This window comes from Gracilinanus agilis, chromosome 5, assembly GCF_016433145.1.
Source record: "Gracilinanus agilis isolate LMUSP501 chromosome 5, AgileGrace, whole genome shotgun sequence".
NCBI lineage: Eukaryota > Metazoa > Chordata > Mammalia > Didelphimorphia > Didelphidae > Gracilinanus > Gracilinanus agilis.
Window position 1 is genome coordinate 312,179,923 of NC_058134.1, and position 20,565 is coordinate 312,200,487.

At 43.9% G+C, this 20,565-nt stretch overlaps 1 protein-coding gene across 1 annotated transcript in view; it reads left to right on the plus strand.

Moving 5' to 3' along the window:
- DENND5B (DENN domain containing 5B) overlaps positions 1–20,565 on the plus strand; it is a 221,548-nt gene that overhangs the window by 59,977 nt on the left and 141,006 nt on the right. The window contains exons 5-6 of the mRNA XM_044679311.1: positions 7,906–8,572; positions 14,981–15,168. Coding sequence (XP_044535246.1) covers positions 7,906–8,572; positions 14,981–15,168 — 855 coding nt within the window. The remainder of the gene's footprint in view (positions 1–7,905; positions 8,573–14,980; positions 15,169–20,565) is intronic.

Here is a 20,565-nt window from a genome sequence, read left to right on the forward strand (position 1 = left end):
TTATTTTGTCTCGGAAGCACTTGAGTCTCCCAGGACGGTGATTGGGAAGGACGTTTGGAAGCCCGTCCCCTCAAGGCTACTTGACTCTGCATCCCACTAAAAAGAATCAAATCGACCGGATTAAAGAAACGAATGGCACATCGTTGGGGTGAACTTATTTGATGTACATGGAAATGCCAGCCAAGGATCTTGGGTGGAGAGGAGGGAGAACCCCCACAGGCTGCCCCGGGCCCCAGAAGTGTGCTTCCCCTGAGAAGGCAGAAGAGGGGCCACGGTACACGCCACTGACTGAAACATGGGGCTCGTGCCGTCTCCTCACTGGGGGCTCCGCTCCCTCACTTTTTAATCTCCATTCCCACGACTGAGCAGAAGCTGCTCTCGCCCAGGTCACCGACCTTTTCTGAGTTCTTCTTCTGTCTGTCTGTCTCCCTCCCTCTCTCTCTCTGTCTGTCTGTCTGTCTGTCTCTCTCTCTCTCTCTCTCTGTCTGTCTGTCTCTCCCTTCCCCCCTCTCTCCCCTCATGATTTAGAGCTTTTTTTTTTTTTCAGTTGACTGTAGATAGCTTTGATTTCTTCTGAAAGCTGCCAGGCCTGCCCTTTAACCGTGTATCAACTAGGGAATATTTGGCTCTAATTTTTGTCAGTTGGGCTCAGTTCCCTTTATATTTGAGAAGTGAGGCCTTTATCAAAGAAACTCACTGTAAAATTTTTTGCCAGCCGAATAATTCTTAAATAGAATTTGCTTACTAATGAGGCAAAAGCAATGATAATACATGTGATGTATGTATGTATATATTATCATTGATTTTGCCTCATTAGTAAGCAAATGTTTAGGTCATAAATGATAAGTCATTCACTCTAGAGAAAATGCAGTAGGGGCAGCTGGGCGGTACAGTGGGTAGAGGACTAGGTTTGGGGGAAGGTCTGGATTCCAAGGTGGTCCCAGCGATTTAATTTAATGGGAATGGCATTGAGGAAGTAGATGAGGCTAGGTAGTATTGTCATTTTAATTACAAAGCCAGGAATTGTATACACATAATTACAAAACACCTTTTATACAAATAAAACCACATTTAAATAGTTGGGAGAAATATTCTTTGTTCCTGGATGGGCAGAGCCTACTTCCACCTCCAAAGATGGAACTGATAAATAGCAAGACATTGTTTTAGACATCTTTTTGTCAAAGTATGCCTTCCCTAATTAGGGGGAGAGGAGGAAGGGAGAGAGTTAACTGGGTATTTTAATGTATCACAAATAAATTTAAATTTAAAAAAAATGTCTACACTCCCAAACTCTCCAGCTTTGTGACCCTGGGTAAGTCACTTAGCCCTCTTTGCCTAGCCCTTGCCCTTTTCTCTTAGATTTGTTCCTAAGACAGAAGGTAAGGATTTTTTTCTTTTAAATCAAGAGAAAGCAGCAGTGATCAGTGTGTCACACACAATTAACCCGTAAAGGTCCCTGCAGTAGCTGTAGGGAAGGGGGGCAATTACTTCTAGAAGCCCGGTAGGGAGAAACAGGAAGGAGGGCTCCAGGCACTTTGCTGACCTCAGGCCCTTGGGAACAGTTCAGGTGGGACGAAGCTGTTCTCTGCTACCTGCTCCTCTCTTGCTCCTAATCTTCTCCCTCCCAGGGCAAAGCTTTCGTCTTCGGCTCCGAAGTCGAGGAAATGCAACAAGTTTTTAAAAGTCTCACATTTAGCCAGAAAGGGCACCGAGCAAGTGCTCGGCTTTGTGATGGCAAACAGAATTGCAGCCTGTTTTCCCTGAAATCAGTCTGCAAAGCAACGCTTTTCCTTTCACTGCAGCCTCCCAGGCTGATCCTGCTGGGCTCCTGCTGCCTTTTTTCTCTCCTGGAATCTTCAGTGGATCCAGGGGTTGTCCTCGGAGCCTCCTCTTGGTTGTGATTGGCCTGAGGAGGGAAAGCGCAGACTTTCTGACACAGGCCTTCCCCCTTCTGTCCCAGATGCTCCCGAGGTCCTTTAGGTGGAGCTAGACAAAGACACACCCTGAGGGTCCCAGGCAGACCCCTTCCCCGCCTGAGTGCCTGCGTAGGACTGCAGAGTCACATCCACACCAGGACCTCTCCTACTCCCTGCTGTAAAGAATATAAAAACCTCTGCACTGAGGCATTCTGGGAGCAGCCCCCAGGGTCGCTCCACTCATGCTGTCTTGCTGGCTAATAATTCTGTGTAATTAGTAAATTTCTCTTTTTTACTTTTAAGCTAAGTGTCGGAGTCCTCTCACTCTTGAGACAGGTTTCTTTCCCGAACCCAGGAGTTCCCCTCCCCCATATCACTTTCCAGGTTGTTACCTGACTTACTAGTTGGTAGTTTTACCCTCCCAAACCCTGAGATGCTGCTTCAGTCATTTCTCTTATTCAGACATGTCCTCTGAGGTCTCTATTTAGTCCTCTTAACCTTTGGCCTCCATTTTTTCTGGAAAACATTTTGGTTTTTGTGTTTGGGGATTTTATCAGGGTTTTCCTGGTCTATTCATTTTCCTCCTCCTTTCACAAGTGTACTATTCATTTACAAATGGAAAACAGCTTTTCTGGACCTCATTTGATAGACCAGAGTTCCTCACCCCCATAGGAGCCTTAGCTAGTTTTCCCCAAAAGGCAACAAAACTGTCCCTGGAGCTTAATTGGCAAATGTCAAACTGTTGCCTCTGGGTAGAATCTGGCCTGACTAAGGTCATAAATCCTCATAAAAAGACCCAGCTGGGTGGAGTCAGATCCCTTTGCCCCCATGAGTCCCTGGCAGTGGCCTCCTCTGGGTTGGGCATGTTTTCATCTACTTGAACCAAGTGCCCCTGTGGAATGAGTGGCTGGGAAGCCTCCTCTGTTAGCTGTCAGATGACCTCTGAGTGAGCAAATAGGGTCTGACTGAGAGTGGGGCCCAAAGTCAGTCTGTCACAAGCCAGGGAATTTTTACTCCTTTCTAGTCCTTCCTACAAGCCAGCCTGCTCTTGTGTGAAGGAAACAGCATTTTACACAGATTGGGGAAGAGTCGAGGAAGGCCTCTGAACAGAACAAGGGGAAAGGAATGGTGACTAAGGAATGCTAAAAATTAAGGAGGCAGAGGAGGTAATTAAAGAGATGGGCTCCTGCAGGAGATGAGAGTAGTGGGATCCAAGGTGTACAAGCGGGAGCTGATGTTAGGAAGAAGAAGGGACATTTCTTCCAAGGCTGGAGCAAAGGAGAAAAGAATGAGAGATAAAAGAGATGAGATTTGGGGCAGGAAATAAGGGAGAAGGAGTTTATGTTGATGGCCCCAATTTTGCAGCAATGTATGATAGCAAGGTCTTTTTTTGAATTGGGAATGGTGCAGGTAGATGAAGGAGAGAAGAGAAGGTTTGGAGCACATTGCATAAAACGAGGCAGGAAGCACACGGCAGCAGCTGCACCCATGTGATATCAATTTATAGTGGACCGGAACAAAGTTGGGCAACTTCCTCCAGGGGCGTTAAGCAATTAATATAGAAAACATTCAACTGGATACCTGGAGGGGACTTGGCTCCGCTCTCTATATGTTTGAGAAATGAGACTTAAATCAGAGAAATTTACTGTAAAAATTTCCTGTATTTTCTGCTTTTCTTCTAGTCTGGGACTGTTGCATTGGTTTTGTTGTGCAAACCCGTTTTAATGTAATATAATTAGAATTGTCTGTTTTATGTCCCCTAATGCTCTCTTTATTTGGTTATAAATTCTTTCCTGAGATTTGGGAATTCCTTTAATGAATAGACCAGGCCTGTGACTCAGAGCATGAGGAGTTGGAGCAAAGGCTTAGGGCAGTATACATTAGGAATAATTTGTTATTTTTAAAAATTAATTTGTTTGTTACATTAAGATTTCTGGCTAACTCCCTCCCCTCTCTGCACTAGGGAAGGCATCATTTGGAAAAAAGATACATGATAAAAGGACAGCCAGGTGGACCCAGTAGATGGTCTAGAGTTGGGTGGTCCTGGGTTCAAATGTAGCCACAGACACGTCCTAGCTGTGTGACCCTGGGCAAGTCACTTAACTTTGTTTGCCTAGCCCTTGCCCTTCTGTCATAGGGTTGTTACTAAGACAAAGAAATATAGGGATTAAATTTATGATTGGACTAAATATAAGAATATGTGGTCACCAATTTAAAAATAATTAATACAGCTCAGGTCAGAAATGACTCTTTAGCAGCTTTATTTACAAAAAGAGAAGAAGGGTGAAAGTAGAGAAATATGAAAGAGGGTAGAGTAAGATATCTAACCTAACACTAAATATTTGCTCCAGCCCCTGACTCAACCCAGGCAGGGCTAATTAGCCCTCAGCTGGAGGGCCGGGTGGTGAATACCTCTCCGGAAACTAATCTCTCCAGAAGCCAGGAAAGGAGTTAGCTTTTCACTCACCCAAGCAGTGGCTCCAAAGGGAGAAGATCCAAGAGCAGTCTTACCAGAGTCCCCTTGGCCTCCTTGCTCCATATTCAGCCCAAAAACCTCCTGTCAGGAAGTTTCAGCCTCTTTTAAAGACCTTTCTTAACGTCACTTCCTGTCCCGCCCTCCACTTTTATGGGGACCAATTACAGTCTTTAAATTTGCTTAGCACTGTCCAGGGGGGCAGTCGGTGGCTTCTGGAGGTGTAAACCACTTTAGGAGGTGGTTTGTGGACCTCCCCTGTTTAAGTAGGAGTGTCTTCATTTTTTGGTTGATTAAATTTAAAAGTAATAAGGGGAGAGTTAATCCTATCTTCAGAGAGAGAGAAACTGTTTTACTTGTTTCTCTTGGTCACTTCTTTCTCTGGAGGTGGATATGCACACATTATTCTTCGTACAGAATTTCTGTCCCTGTTGATGATTTTCTCTTGCTTCTGCTCATTTCCTCCTCCTCATTTCACGCAGGTCTTTTCCAGGCTTTTAAAAAATTCGCCCGCCCGTCATTTCTCCTGACGCAGCAGTACTGTGAAAGGTCTTCCAGGGAAGGTTTCTGGGTTTATGAGATTGTTCTTCCAGCAGGTGACTAACTCGGAGCACTGGGCTAGCTCAGGCTCGTTATGCAGAACAGAAATGATTTTTCCCCTGCTGGGAGCCCCCCAGAGGCACGAGAGGAGAACCCCTCAGAGAAATAAGGGTACCCATCAGGTTTCCATCAAGTCAGTGCAGATGGCAGAGCCCTGCATGGATCCCTGTTGTTTGAAAATCAGGCCACGGGATGGATGGATAACCCAATCAGACCCCTCTGTGTGACTCTCTTCTGACCAACACTTTTTATTATTGAAATTATTATAATCTATGTACATTTTTTAGGATAGCCTTGAGTAGTATAGATATGAAAATTCCCTTATAGAAATTCCCTTATGAAAAATCCCTTTATAGAAATCCCCTAATTAATTACTCTATAATAAACCAGCATTTAATGAGTTAACAGTTCATACTCTCAGTAAAATAGCAGAAGCTGCTTTAATCTTTTGCTCTGTCTCAGGAGTTTGAAGGACACAGTATGAATAAGCCAAAATATTCTCACGCTTTACTACTTTCCCACGTTAGACTTGTCCCCCCGAATTTGAGAGTTCTCACACTTTATTCTGCTTTTGAAATACATTGAAGGTTCTTTTTATTGAAATAAAACTTAGATAAAGTAGGGTTTTGGTAGTCTTGAAGACTGTTTAGACTAGGTATAATCTTTTTTATACCTAGTTCAGTGTGCCAACTCTTATGTAATTGGTATAACCTTGAGTTCTTCTATGTTTTGATTTTGAAATGTAAATTTTCCCAGCATTTGTGTGACTGTGCGAGAAAGGTATAAAAAATAAAATTTCACAGGAAGTGCTCAGAACAGCTTCCACAAATCCACTGTGTCTCCGACTCTCTTCTTTCTTCCCTAAACTGAATACCTTCCCAGATCCCCGGAGCTGCTGGCTGGCTTCCAGGGCTCCCCATTATTCATGGAGTGTTTAATGAAGACTTCGTAGTTCATACATGTTCACACTTGGCCTCTAACACAAGTAGAGTGAACATTCATGCTTTACTCGCTAAGAAGATTAATATCATAATCATCAGTTTATGTAGCTTTCTGCCTGTTGGGAAGGGGACATTCATGTTGCTCCCTCTTGGTCTCTCCAACATCGCCCCACCCTGGCTCCTCTCAGAACAAGAGCAGATCTTGGAAAGGGGGAGCAGTGAGCCATTGTTTGGGAACAGATGGGACTTTTTGTCACTTGACTGATCATGAAATCCAGCCTGAACTTGAAAGTGAAGCCTGTACTTCTAGCAGAAGAGCAGGCTGGAGGGATGAGCAAGGGTAAAAAAATTAGAGCAGAAATAAGAAAAGTATATTGGGAAGAAACCCCAGAACCATCCTGGTTCCCTCACTCCCCCTTCAGCTTCTCTCTGTCCAGCCCTTAGACTACCATGTTTCTGTACTGTTTTTCTGTCCTGATGTTGCTGAAAATCCCTTTAGCATGATTCTTCAGTAGCAAACTCAGAATGATCATCTCTCCAGGAGCAATGACATCTTTAACTACTCACTAATACAAGCATTTCATTGTACACTGGTCCAGAGGGCTGTGGTCCTCTCTCGCACTCACATTCCCCAGGCCTGAGCCCACACGGACTCAGTCAGGTTCGTTCCTGAGGGAATCGTGTGCTGAAGAAAGGCTGTTTTCATCTGTTCTGCCTGACTCATTAAAGGCCATGCAAAAAATGACCAAACCAAAGCGTCCTTTCTAGAAAGATGCTCACCGTTCCTCTTCATTTGACAACAGTTCTTTAATTCCATGTTTCTATTCTTCTTGCTTCAGTGGCTGTACAAGAGAATCTCTGAGTTTAATTTTCAGTAAATAAGTTCCAGATTGTAAAGCAGTAAGCAGTGATTTTCCAAGCTGCCCTCATTCAGCATTTTCTGTGGGGAAAGTTTGGCTTCCGTGGGAAACTGAGTCTGTCCTCTCACATGATCCTCAGGTGGTCAGAACAGGGGCTCACAGAAATGTTCAGTGACCCCAGCAAGTTGTAAGGATTACAAGATTATAAGGATTATAAGAACGGTTTGACTAAATGTAGGAGTTAAAAAAGAATTGTTGTGGTCGCCGTTTATAAAATTAACTTTTTTTTTTTTTAACCCTTGTACTTCGGTGTATTGTCTCATAGGTGGAAGATTGGTAAGGGTGGGCAATGGGGGTCAAGTGACTTGCCCAGGGTCACATAGCTGGGAAGTGGCTGAGGCCGGATTTGAACCCAGGACCTCCTGTCTCTAGGCCTGGCTCTCACTCCACTGAGCTACCCAGCTGCCCCTATAAAATTAACTTTTAATTCATGAGGCTGATTAGTAGCTTTACACAAGGTAGAACTAGTAAGGAGGGAAATACAAGAAGGAGGTAGAAAATATTGCCCAGCTAAAGGCCAGTCTGAAGACATCCACCTGGACTCCGACAAAGGCTCTCAGGTGCGATCTCCAGCCAGGAGTCCTGGTGGTCTCTTCAGCAGGGGCCGTCCCCCGCAGGCACCAGCAGAGACGGCCTCCCTCAGCCAGAACCACCAGGGCAGTAGAAATGAAGCAGAATGGCCTCGGCTGGCTTTTATGAGCAGTTTTCTCTGCCACTTCCTGTCTCTCTGGGTTCTCCTGCCTTTCGCTGTGGGCTGCTCTGTCACATCTCAGGAGGAACCAATCAAAGTCTCTCAATTTGCCTGGGGGGTGGGAGTAGGGGGGCAGTGCTTGTGGTCCTTTAGTAAGTGTGAACTCTTTGTTAGGGACTTAGTGTAAAGTAGGGGTGCTTCAGGCTCCTCCTCATCGATTCACTTCGACAAAGGGAATAAAAAATGCCCTTTCACGGAGGGCTGAAGCTGGGGGGAGCCCCTGTTTTCGTGGGCTTCCTTTAAGCATCGGCCCATTGCCAGGTAAGCTCTCTGCCTGACCTGACTTTGCCTTCATTCCCCACAGCTTTGTATGCCGAAAGGGCTGTCGTTCAGGACTCACAAGGACAGCAGAGACCCCCAGTTCCATTCCTTTATCATCACCCGGGAAGACGGCTCGCGCACCTACGGCTTCGTGCTCACCTTCTATGAGGAGGTGACGAGCAAGCAGATCTGCACGGCCATGCACACCCTGTACCAGATGCACAATGCCGAGCGTTACAGCGGCGTCTGCGCCTCGTCCTCCTGCAGTCTGGACTCCCTCACCGGCAGCATGGATGAGGGAGATGCAACGTCCCTCGCCAAGCTCCAGCGCTACAACTCCTACGACATCGGCAGAGACACCCTGTATGTCTCCAAAAGCATTTGTCTGATCACTCCTCTGCCCTTCATGCAAGCTTGCAAGAAGTTCCTGCTTCAGCTCTATAAGGCCGTGAGCTCCCAGCAGCCCCCACCCTTACCGCTCGAGAGCTACATCCACAACATCCTTTACGAGGTGCCCCTTCCTCCCCCGGGCAGGTCGCTCAAGTTCTACGGTGTTTACGAGCCTGTCATTTGCCAGAGGCCCGGACCCAACGAACTCCCCCTTTCAGACTATCCTCTTTGGGAAGTCTTTGAGCTTCTGGGGCTGGAGAATCTCGTTCAGGTGTTCACATGTGTTCTTCTAGAAATGCAGATTCTCTTATATTCGCAAGGTGAGTCCTTATTTTTGTTGTGGTTCACCATACTCAGTCGGGTCTGACTCTTTGTGATCCCATTTGGAGGGGTTCTTGGCAGAGATTGTGGAGTGGTTGCCCATTTCCTCCTCCATCTCATTTTACAGATGAGGAAACCAACGCAAACAGAGTTGAGTGTTTTTTCCAGGGTTGCACAGTTTTAGTAAGTGTCTGAGGCTAGATTTGAACTCAGGAAGATGAGTCTTCCCGCCTTCAGGTCTGGCATTCTATCCACTGTGCCGCCTAGCTGCCCCATTACTTCTCTCATATCATCATAATTTCTTGTTATGCTCTAATTCCAATAACATCCTCCCTCACAAATAAAGGGAAATTATTTTTTAAAAATACTTTATCTGAAAACATTTTGCAGCATCCTGTCTTCAGATTTGCCACCTACCTGCCAGGAAGAAAACACACTTCATTAGTGTACCCTAGAATAGAAATTAGAGGTTGCCTTTAGTCTCCGATCAGTCTCGGCTGCCCCTGAGGGCTATCCTCATCAGAGTCAGTGTGGAGGTTGTGTTCATCGGTGCCCCCGTCCCCTTTTGTCCCCTGTAGCAGTTCATAGGAACCTTGCCCTAGTTCTCGAATGTTCTAATAGGGGTGTTTTTTATTTTTCTTTATTTTATTCCAGTAACAAATGTACACCTAAGTGTTCCAAGGCTACATGATTCTTGTTGTCTCCCTCCCCTCTTCCATCCTCCCTTCTGGAGCTGACAAGAGATTCCGCTGGGTTGGACATGCATCATTGTTCAGAACCTGTTTCTGCTTATTCCTTTTTGTCAGAGTGATCTTTTAACGCCCAACCCCCCATCCTGCAGCCAGATAAACAAGGGATCAATCACAAATTCTCTTCTGCTTTTCCGCTCCCACAGTTCTTTCTCTCGATGTGGAGAGCCGCTTTCTCCAAGTCCCTCGGCACAGTCCTGGCTCATTGCGTGCTGCTGGTAGCAAGTCAGTTACACGGATCGGGCTACAATGTATCCTGTGCACAGCTTCTCCCGGTTGTGCCCATCTCACCCTGCACCCAGCTCTTTCTGAAAGCACCTGCCTGTTGTTCCTTACAGCACAGTAATAGTCCATCCATAGCTGTATATTTTGAGCAGAGTGGTACTCCCTTTACACCTACCCGAAGGCTATATTTTGTTTGCTTCCCAACAGGTGAACCCCCTCTTTGTTCCTAGATCTTTCCTTCTCTCTCTTCTGCCTCTCTGTGGCTTTTCCAATGTAATTCTAAATTGTTTTCCAAAGCCCCTGAACCATTTCCATTTCCATCTATAGTACATCAGTACACAAGGCAACTGAATTCAGAGATTTCTCCTGTTCCAGAGGATAAATAATAAAAGAAACCTTCTCAAAGGAGAGGAATACTGACACTCCGGATGCTACACATATCACTGAGTTTTACTTAAGTGGTTTAGTGTTACCAGGGAAGGTTCTGTGTCTGGGGGGTAGAGGGGACGGATGGAGGGCCGCTGGACGCAAAAGCTGTTTTGGAAAATGGATGTGGTGTCAAAAACAAAAGGCTTCAGTGTTTTATCCAGGCTCTCTTCACACAACCATATCACCACTGGTCCTTCGTCTTTTACTCTCTCTCAGTCTGATAAGGGCGATGGAAAACCTTAAAAGAGTTTTTCATTAACGTTTCCTGTACTGGTAACTTCTCCATTTTTCAAGGAGATTTAGTAACTTCTGCCCTGTCCGCTCTTCATGCCACACTTTTGTAAACTACACAGTTGTTTGCTGTTATACTTCAGTGAACCATGAAGGTGTAGAGCCACGTGGAGAGTTTTCAAACACTCACCCACGTCTCTCCAGCATATTATGATTTTAACATGGTTGGAGAGCCGGCATATGGCAGAGGCAGTTTTGTTATTAAAAAATGGAAGGAGCCAAGTTGTGGCAGTGTGCCCTGGGCCTCTTTATGAAGGGAGAATAACTTTAGAGACATGGAAATGAAGCAGAAGAAAATTACCTGGTGATACTTGGGAACTGAGTGAACAGGAAAACCATTTCTCTCAGACTAAAAGTGAGATGATACAACAGCCAATAAATGCAAGGACACTGTCATTCATGTCAGCCTTCAGCCAAGGGCCCGGTGATGAATAAAGCAAGGACTCCAGCCACAAAGCCTCTTCCAAGATGGGGGCCTCTCCAGAGGCTAGTCCATACAGAAGGCCAGGAAAGGATTCAGCCTTTTTATTCACCCACATGGTAGTCCTAAAGGAAGGTCCAAGAGCTGCCTCACCAATGTCAGGGTCTCAGGTCCATAAAGCAAATCCTTCACCAGCCTCCAACTCTAAACTCCAAAGAACTCCCCCTCACAGGAAGTTACAACTGCTTTTAAAGATGTTTCTTTGCGTCACTTCTTGTGCCTTCCTCCACTTTACGTGGACCAATCGTAGTCTTAGAATTTTCTTAGGACTGGCAGTCAGTCATTTCTCATTTGTCACCCACTTTTAGCATACATGGTTTATAGACCTCAAGCATAATGTGGGGTGTATGCACTTCTGGAATTAAATCTAAAAGTGGACAGGGGAGAGTTAATCCCATTTTCACAATCCCCTGTGTGATCCTTTGGAAAACTAGTCTCCCCGATGGATCATTTGACATAATCAACTTGTACCCCTAAAAATCTTCTAACTACAGGTGCATACAATATTGCATCTTCTAAGAGGAAACTACAATAGTTAGAGATAAGAGGGAAATATGAGAGAGAGAGAGAGAGAGAGAGAGAGAGAGAAATCAACACACATTGACAAAAGGCCAATAATTAGGGGGCAGTCCCCTTTGGCATAAGAGTTCACATTCAGAAAAAATGTATTCAACCCCTTTCAGTTCAATCAATTGCACCCCAAAGTTCATTCTTGATCTTCTTGATTCAGTGTAGGTTTCGGCAAGCATCTTTCTCCAGACGATTCATTTTCTGAATTCAAGGAGTTAGCAAGCTTCTTTCCCTGAAATTTTTCTCAAACAAAATTTTAAATCATGGATTTTATAAAAATATATACAGGTTTGAAGTCTCAAATGCAGAGAATTGAATGAAACTGTTGGCTCTAGAGCTTCTTAGGCCAAAGACTTGGAGTTTCTACCTGAAAGAAGATTTAATATGCTAAAGAAGTTTGAAAATATATATGTAATATACATTGTAAATGTTAAAATTAATGGTTTGTCCAATTATATGAAAATTATAAATCTTTTATTTATAAAAGAGGTAGAAAGAGTGAAAGTACAAAAGGGTAGAAAAGACATTAACCTATTTAATTAAATATTGTTCCAGTGCTTGGCTCAGCCAGGACTTGTTAACCTTCTATCAGAATTAAACTCTCTCCAGAAGAAAGGAAGGGAAAACCAGCCATCCACTCCCCCAAGACAATGACTGATGCTGAATGCGATGCCTGAGACCTACTTTCTTCTTTGAGCCAACCTTTTACTTGAAGCTGACTTCCTTCTTGGAGTGACTCTCTTCTTGGAGTTCACTCTCTACTAGCCTCCTTCACCAGATTCCTTCACCAGCCTCCCTCCTCAGGGATTTTCATGGCTTTTATGGTGGTTTCTTATCCCTGCCCCTTTTCACGGGGACCAACGACAGCTTCCAAATTGTCTGAGTTCTCACCTTTGAATTCACACCTTTCTGAATGTGTAAACTCTTAAATTTCTGGCTTGTTCTCACCTAGCATCAAGTAAGGTGTGAACTCACAGAGAACCAAGAATTCCCTTTCACAACATCTATATAAAATAAATACATAATATGGTTATGTAATTTATTTTTAATATTCTTATTATTGTTGAGTTCCAAATTTTCTATGTCCCTTCTCCATCCATTGAGAATGTAAGCAACATGACATTAGTTGTACATGTGAAATCCTGCAAAAACATATTTCCACGTTAGCCACGTTGCCCAACAAAGGGCAAGAAAAAGGGCCGACCTCTAAGGGAAAGCCTGGAAGGGCCTGAACACCAACCAACAAGATTTATGCAGAATATGTTGGATATAATGCCCAGAGGGAAGGCAAACAGGGAGAGGCTTCTTGTGGAATTTTAGAAGCAAATTGAAGGAAACCAGGAGGCAAAGATGATGAGAGAAAGCATTCTGTGCTTGAGGGACTGTCCATAAAAATCTCCAGGATTGGGAGGTGCAAATGTCTCATTCAAGGGTGGTGACTCTGAATTGAAAAATATACAGAGAAGGGGAGGTATAGCGTGTAAAAGAACTGAAAAGCTGGGGGCAGATCAATAAGGGCTCCAAAAGCTAAACAGAGGATTTAATTGGATCCTGAAAGTAATAGGGAGCCACTGGAGTTTCTTGAATAGAGGATAGTGCTTTAGAAAAATCACTTTGACAGCTGAATGGAAAATGGACTGGAACAGGGAGAGACTTGTGGAAGACAACCCATCAGCAGACTATTGCAATAGTCCAAGTGTGAGGAGATGAGGGTCTGTACCAATGTGGTGACACTATGGGAGAAGGAACAGGAAAACTTGAATTCCTATCCTACTCATTAGCTGTTTAACTTAACCTCTCCTAGACCTCGGTTTCCTTATCTGTGATATGGTTATAATAAATAGCTTTCAACTCCCAGGGTTGTTACGAGGATAAAACAAGGTAATTGGGAAATCAGTATAAAAGCTAGTAATTGTGGTTATTTTTAAGTCTGGTCTTCTAATAGGGATGTGATGAACTTCTACCTTGAGCTTGTGCTGAGGGAGCAGGAAGTTATTCCTTACAATGCCATCACTTGTTTCCCGAGACATGCAATCTGGTGGATAACTTTGTGATATTTGAGACAGTGGGGGCTCCTCTCCCGAGCACGTGCCGCTTCCTTCGTTCATGGGAGCCAGCGCCTGGCGCACAGTTTTCTTTCTGCCTCAGTTCTCGGCCTCTTGCTAGAGTACTTCAGGCTGCCTGTTGATGCTCCCTCAAATAACCAGATTTTAAGAAGGTGCTCCAAGGTCTCCCTTTGCTTGACCCCTTCCTCCTACCCTGCTGCTGCGGTCACTTACTTCCATGTTCACAGGCTCCCAAATCCCTTTGTTCCGTGGTAGCCCTTCATTATTCTGTGGCCTCCCTCCTTCCCCGTTCTTGTCCCAGGCCACAGCATCTGCACCCCTGTGAGCCCTCGTGGAGTCCATCTCCCCGTGGCTCGTTATCCCTTGCCCAATTCCATCCTTGAATTCCTCCCGACGTTTGTCTCCTTCACTCCTATTCGTGCCCTGCCAAACAGAGCCCTCTTGTAGCTCATTCCCAAGTCCCTGCCTCCTGCGGCGGCTGTTCTCGTGTCTCCTTCAGCCTCGGCCACGCTACGCTGCGTCCCCCCAGCTCAGGGCCTTCTCTGAAGTGGCCGCTGGGAGAGCTGCCTCTTTGGCCTTCCTCGCCAGCCGATATCACGCAGGCACCTTCCACTGCCCTCTCTCCGGCCAGCTCTAATGGCCTTTTCTTGACCGTCAGGTATTCTTCCAAGTACCCGCCTCGCGCCTGCCCGGCCGTCCTTTCCTGTTCTCCTTGGCTGGCTCTCTTCACCCTCATGTTGGGCGGCCCTGAGACGGTCCCGCCGTGGACCCTCGAGCTGGCCTCCTCGCAGCTTCCCAGCCTGGACGCTCCCAAAAGAAGAGGCTCTTCCCCTGCCTCCTCATGTGCAGCTTCGCAAAGCTCGTCCCTCCCTCCACGTGCCCCTCCGGTCAGCCCTTTTTCATCCGGCCTCCACTAGCTGCCAGCACTGTTTCCATAAAGCGCAGGAGTGACCGGGTCCCCCAGTCCTCGGTCAGCCCTCGGGGCTCCCTGGCCCCCCAGGACCACATAGGAGGTGCTGTCCCTCACCGGCGGCCTCTTCCTCTCTCCATCTCCTAGAGTCAAGGCCCTGCGGCCTTCTCGCTACTGCTTGTGGGCCTCGACTCCTCGGGGCCTAGAACGGTGTGCGCGCACGAGACGAGAAGCAAGGACAGGCTAGCTCTGACGGTACAAAGACTAAACAAAATCATCCCTGCGGGAAAATGCGCCCGGGGGAATCTGGAATAAGAAGAGCACAACAAGGAGCCGCTTCAGCAAGCCTTGATCTTCTTAGATTTCTCAAGCATGGTCTGGTCAGATAGAAGAGGGCGGCCGGGGCAGGCGTTTTCCTGGGGTGCCCATTTTCCAGGGTGCCCACTTTCCTGGGTGCCTGTTTTCTGGGGTGCCCACTTTCCCGGGTGCCCATTTTTCTGGGGCACTCATTTTCCCGGGGCGCCTATTTTCCAGGGCACCCGTTTTCCCAGGGTGCCCGTTTTCCCGGGGTGCCCTGCCAGTGCTGAATCTCAAAGGGAAAGCATTCATTCTCTAGTTGTGTGAGCCCAAGAGTCGTCCCAGGATTCTGTGCTTTTACTTAGTGCCATTTCCCTCTCTTTTTGCAGATTATCAGCGCCTGATGACAGTGGCAGAAGGGATCACCACACTCTTGTTCCCGTTTCAGTGGCAGCATGTCTATGTCCCCATTCTTCCTGCTTCCCTCCTTCATTTTCTTGATGCTCCCGTCCCTTATCTGATGGGTCTCCAGTCAAAAGAAGGAACCGATCGCTCTAAACTAGAACTTCCGCAGGAGGTAAACTTTTTCACGATTTAGGACGCTTTTGCTTTTGGTTCATATTTTAAGTAAAGTTTAAAAAAGTACCCAAGTTCTTTTCCCCCCTCCCTTTTCGTACTCTTTGTTTTTTTAAACCCATTTCTGTTACTCTGGTTAAGGACGTTCTCAGGGAGGGACCCACCTAGGAATGCAGGCGGGCACCTTCTCTGCCACTTCGGGCCTTGTTTTTTAGAATCTTTTTATACTTAGATGTTGCTCCCTCTGTCGCCGTCCTTCCTGGGGACTCCTGGGAGCTCCGGGATTGGCCCTGGGGGTGCTCTTGACTCCTCGAGCCCTTTTTAACCCCTTCCCTGCCACTGGAACTAGAGCTGGGGCATGGGGGGTGGGGGTGGCTCAGGCCTGGAGGCCGGACCTCAGGCAGCAGCTACTTGCGGGGCAGCCTGGGCCAAGAGCACATCGTGGGTGCCCCATAAGTGTTCCCTATTTTGTTCTCTCGGCTCCTCACCATATTCTTGATGTTCGAGCTCTGGGTTCCGGTGGTGACTTTTTACACTGGGTGCTTCCTTTCAGGGGGTAATCGGGGCCTTGTCTCGGACCTTGGCTCTGATTCTCCTCGATCCGGCCCATTTTTCATGGACGGTTTCATGATTGGCTTTTGTATGGATTGTGGTTTTCTCAGGAAGTCCAAAGATTCTCCCTTATCTTTTCAGGTCTGCTTCTTTTGATCTCAGCAGTCCAAAAACCTTTCTTGCTTTTTTTCAGGCTTTTCATTTTGTTCTAATATTACTGCCGTCTCCTAGACTGGACTTGTGTTTGGTCTCTTCCTGGGAATCGATTTCTTCAATAAAGTGGACTTTTTTTCTTTGTACTTTTTTTCCTTTGGCTTCTTTCCTCCAGAACTTTTATTTCATTTTTTAGTTTCTTCCATCTTTATTTCTGGTTTTTGAATAGTTCTTATGGAAAAATAAATTTTTCCCATTGAATTTCTGCTTAGTAGTTATTATAGAATTAGACTTACAATAATTATTAATGCTTCAAGTGTTTTCTTTTATTGACTCAACACTCCTTCTTTAGTACTTGAGTCATAGCTTTATGGGGGGGGGGACTGTCTGCTGCTGAATTTTGGGGTGGGCTAATCTGCTCTGCTTGACTTCTTTTGGCAAAACCTCATGGGTTTTGCATCCACTCCAGGATTTTTGAGGTTCAGAAGGAGGGCAGTTAAAGACTCTGGAGCCTGGGGGCTGCCCCTGCCCCGGGGCTTGGCCAGAAGAGCTCTCCTTTCCTTTTAAACAGGAATATCTGATCAAATACAATATTTAACGACAAATGATAGAAGGGAGAGGTTTTGTTACAGCCACCATATCAATGTGTTGGATGGGCCAGGCTGCTCAGAACTTCTCCCCGTCACCCATTTGTCTCTGGGCTCAGCTCTGGGCTCTCCAGGCTTGTCAGGGCCCCTCGGCCAGCAGTAAGTAGGCTCACACTGGAATCCGCCTGGATTCCTCTTCCTCTGGGGTCTTTTCCTCCGATGAGTCTACCCTTCCTTGAGCCTCTGTTTTCAGGAAGGGCCTCGGTGAGCCGTTTTCTTTCCTTCTCTCTTCTTCCAGCCTTCAGTCTCCTGCCTCTGGCCGGTACCTTCTCCTTTTTCAGCTTCCCCTCTTCCCGTGGAATGGAAGCTCCTTGAGGGCAGGAGCGGCCTTTTTGGTCCTCGTCTTCTCTGCCAGGGCTTAGCAGAGTGCTTGGCACATAGTAAGCATTTAATAAATGTTTGTCAATTGCATTTGAAATAGTTATCAAAAAATAGATATATTTTGGGGGCAGCTGGGTAGCTCAGTGGATGGAGAGCCAGGCCTAGAGATGGGAGGTCCTGGGTTCCAATCCGGCCTCAGACACTTCCTAGCTGTGTGACCCTGGGCAAGTCACTTGACCCCCATTGCCTACCCTCACCACTCTTCTGCCTTGGAACCAATACACAGTATTGACTCTAAGTCAGAAGGTGAGAGTTTTTAAAAAAAAAAGATATGTTTTTAGCGGGTTTTTTTCATTTATTAGTTTTTTCCATTACAACCGCATACCATAACTTGTTCAGCCGTTCTCTAGACGAGGGGCGGCCCCTCAGTTTCTAATTCTTTGCTGCTACAAAAGGAGCTGCTATAAATATTTTGGCACAAACTCGTCTCCTTTCTAAAATCTCTTTGGGGTACAGACCTAGCAGTAATATTGCTGGACCACAGGGCAAGCACAGTTTTAAAGTTCTTTGAGCATAGTTCCAAATCGCTATCCGGAATGGCTGGATCAGTTTGTAGCTCTGCCAACAGTGGATTAGTGTCCCGATTTTGCTACATCCCTCCGACATTTATTTTTTTCCTTTTCTGTCAGATTAGCCAATATGATAAGTGTGAGGAGGGGATACCTCAAGGTTATTTTAATTTGTACTTTTTTAATTAAGAGCAATTTAGAGCATTTTTTTCATGTGATTTTATATAACCTTGATTTCTTCATCTGAAAATTGCCTGTTCATGTCCTTTTACCATTTATCAATTGGGGAATGATTTGGATTATTATAAATTTGAGTCCGTTCTCTATAAACATTTTTCCTAGCTTTCTCCTCTTCATCTAATCACGCTTACATTGGTTTTGTTTGTGCAAAAACTTTTTTGGGGGGGGTTTAATATAATCAAAGTTACCCATTTTATATTCTGCAGAGCTTTCTATCTCTCTTTTAATTACAAGTTCTTCTCTTAACCATAGATCTGATGGCTATCCATTTGAACCTTATCTTGGTGTAGGATGTGAAATGTTGCTCTACTCCCAGGCTCTATCTTGCCTTTTTTCCAGTTTTCCCAACAGGTATTGTCAAACAGTGATCTCTTGTCCCCGAAGCCTGAATCTTTGGGTTTATCAGACTCTGACTAACTCTGGTCTTTACTTTTATGTGTCGTGTGGCTAATCTCCTCCACTGGTCTACGGCTCTGTTTCTTAGCCAGGTCCAGGCTCTTTTGATGAATGCCGCTTTCTAATACAATTTGAGATCTGATACTCCTACGCCACCTTCTTTCACATTTTTTTTTCAGTGATTCCCAGGAGATTCTTGATCTTTTGTTTTTCCACATTTGTTTTGTTAGTGTTTTTTCTAGTTCTGTAAAATAATTTGGGGGCAATTCAATTAGTGTGGCACTGAATGAGTAAATTAATTTGGGTGGGGTTATCATTTTTATTATATTGGCTCTACCTACCCAGAAGCAAATAACATTTTTCCACTTGTTTAGATCTGACTATATTTTGTGAAAAGTGTTTTGTAATTGTGTTCATATAATTCCTGGATTTGTCTTATTTTAAATTATCTACAGTTAATTTAAATAGAATTTCTTATCAGCCTCTTGTTGCTGGGCTTTGTTGGTCTGGTCATATAAAGGAATGCTGTTGATTTATGTAGATTTATTTTCTATTCTGCAACTTTGCTCAAGTCGTTATTTCAGCTAGTTTTTTAGTTGACTCTTTAGGACTATCTAAGTATATCATCATATTATCTACAAAGAGTAATCGTTTTATTTCTTCATTGCTTATTCTAATTCTTCTAATTCCTTTTTCTCTTCTTATTTCTACAGCTAGTGTTTCTAGTACTATATTAAATTATAGAGGTGATAATGGGCATCCTTGCTTCACCTCTGATCTTGTTGGGAAGGCGTCTAGTTTATCTCTATTACAGATTATGCTTGCCAATAAGTTTTAAGTAGATAATATTTGTCATTTTAAGGAATTTTCCATTAATTCCTGTGTTCTGTAATGTTTTTAATAGGAATGGATGTTTTATTTTATCAGAAACTTTTTCTGTATCTATTGAGAAAATCATATGATTTCTGTTGGTTTTGTTATTGATATGGTCAGTTATGCTGATGGTTTTCCTAATATTGAACCAGCCCTGCATTCCTGGTATAAATCCCACTTGGGTTTAATATATGATCTTCATGCTATATTGCTGTAACCTCCTTGCTAGTATTTTATATAAAATTTTTGCATCAATATTCATTAGTGAGATTCGTCTCATTTTCTTTGTTTTTGCTCTTTCAGATTTAATTATCAATATTATATTTATACTTTAAAAAGAATTTGGTAGGATGCCTTCTTCAGCTATTTTTTCCGATAGTATGGGAATTAACTGCTTTTTATGAATCCGTCTGGCCCTGGGGACTTTTTCTTAGGGAGTTCATTGATGGCTTGTTCAATTTCTTTTTCTGGGTTGGGATTATTTAAGTATTCTATTACCTCTTTAATCTAGGCAATTTATATTTTTGTAAATATTCACCCATCTCACTTAGACTGTCAGATTTGTTAGCATGTAATTTGTAAGATAGCGCCTAATAATTGTTTTAATTTCTTCTTCACTGGTGATGCATTCACGCTCTTCACCTTTGATATTGGTAATTTGGTTTTCTTCTTTCTAATGTTCAAATTAATCAATGGTTTATCTTTTTGGGAGGGGTTCCTGATTAAACCAGTTTTTAGTTTTATTAGTTCAATTATTTCAGTTTTACTAATTTCATCATTTATTTTCAGGATTTCCAATTTAGTGTTTAATTGGGGATTTTAAATTTGTTCTTTATCTAATCTTTTTATTTGCATACTCAATTCATTGATCAGTTCTTTCTCTATTTTATTGATGTAAACAATTAGAGATATAAATTTCCCCCTTACATTTTGCTTTGTTGTCTCATTGTTGTCTTTTTCCTTATTTATTGTTTCTATAAGTTTCTAAGATAAGTTCCTTGATCCGCTTATTCTTTAGGATTAAAGTATTAAAGTTTCCAATTACTTCTTAATCTCTTTCCATGGACTTCTGTTGAACATTATTTTTATTGCATTTTGATCTGAAAAGAGTGCATTCAGTATTTCTGCTTTTCTGCATTTCATTGTGAGGTTTTTATGTCCATATAATACATGATAATTTTTTGTGTACGTGCCATGCAGTACTGAAAAAAAATGTATTCTTTTCTATTCTCATTCAGCTTTCTACAAAGGCCAATCATTTCTAACTTTTCTAAAAATTCTTTTCACTTCCTTTTTTTTTCTGTTTTGTTAGAATTATCGAATTCTAAGAGGAAAAAGTTGAGATTCCCCCTTAGCATATTTTTATTATCTATTTTCTCCTGTAATTCATTTAACTTTTCCATTAAAATTTGGATGCTGTACCACTTGGCGCATATGTATTTAATATTGCTATTACTTCAGTATCTCTGGTACCTTTTAGCAAGATGAAATTTCCTTCCTTATCTCTTTTAATTAGATCTCTTTTTGCTTTGACGTGTCTGACATGATGATCGCTACGCCTGCTTTTTTAAATATTAGCTGAGGCATAAGAAGGTCTACTCCAACTCTTCACCTTTATTCTGTAAGTGTGTGCACTTCAAATGTGTT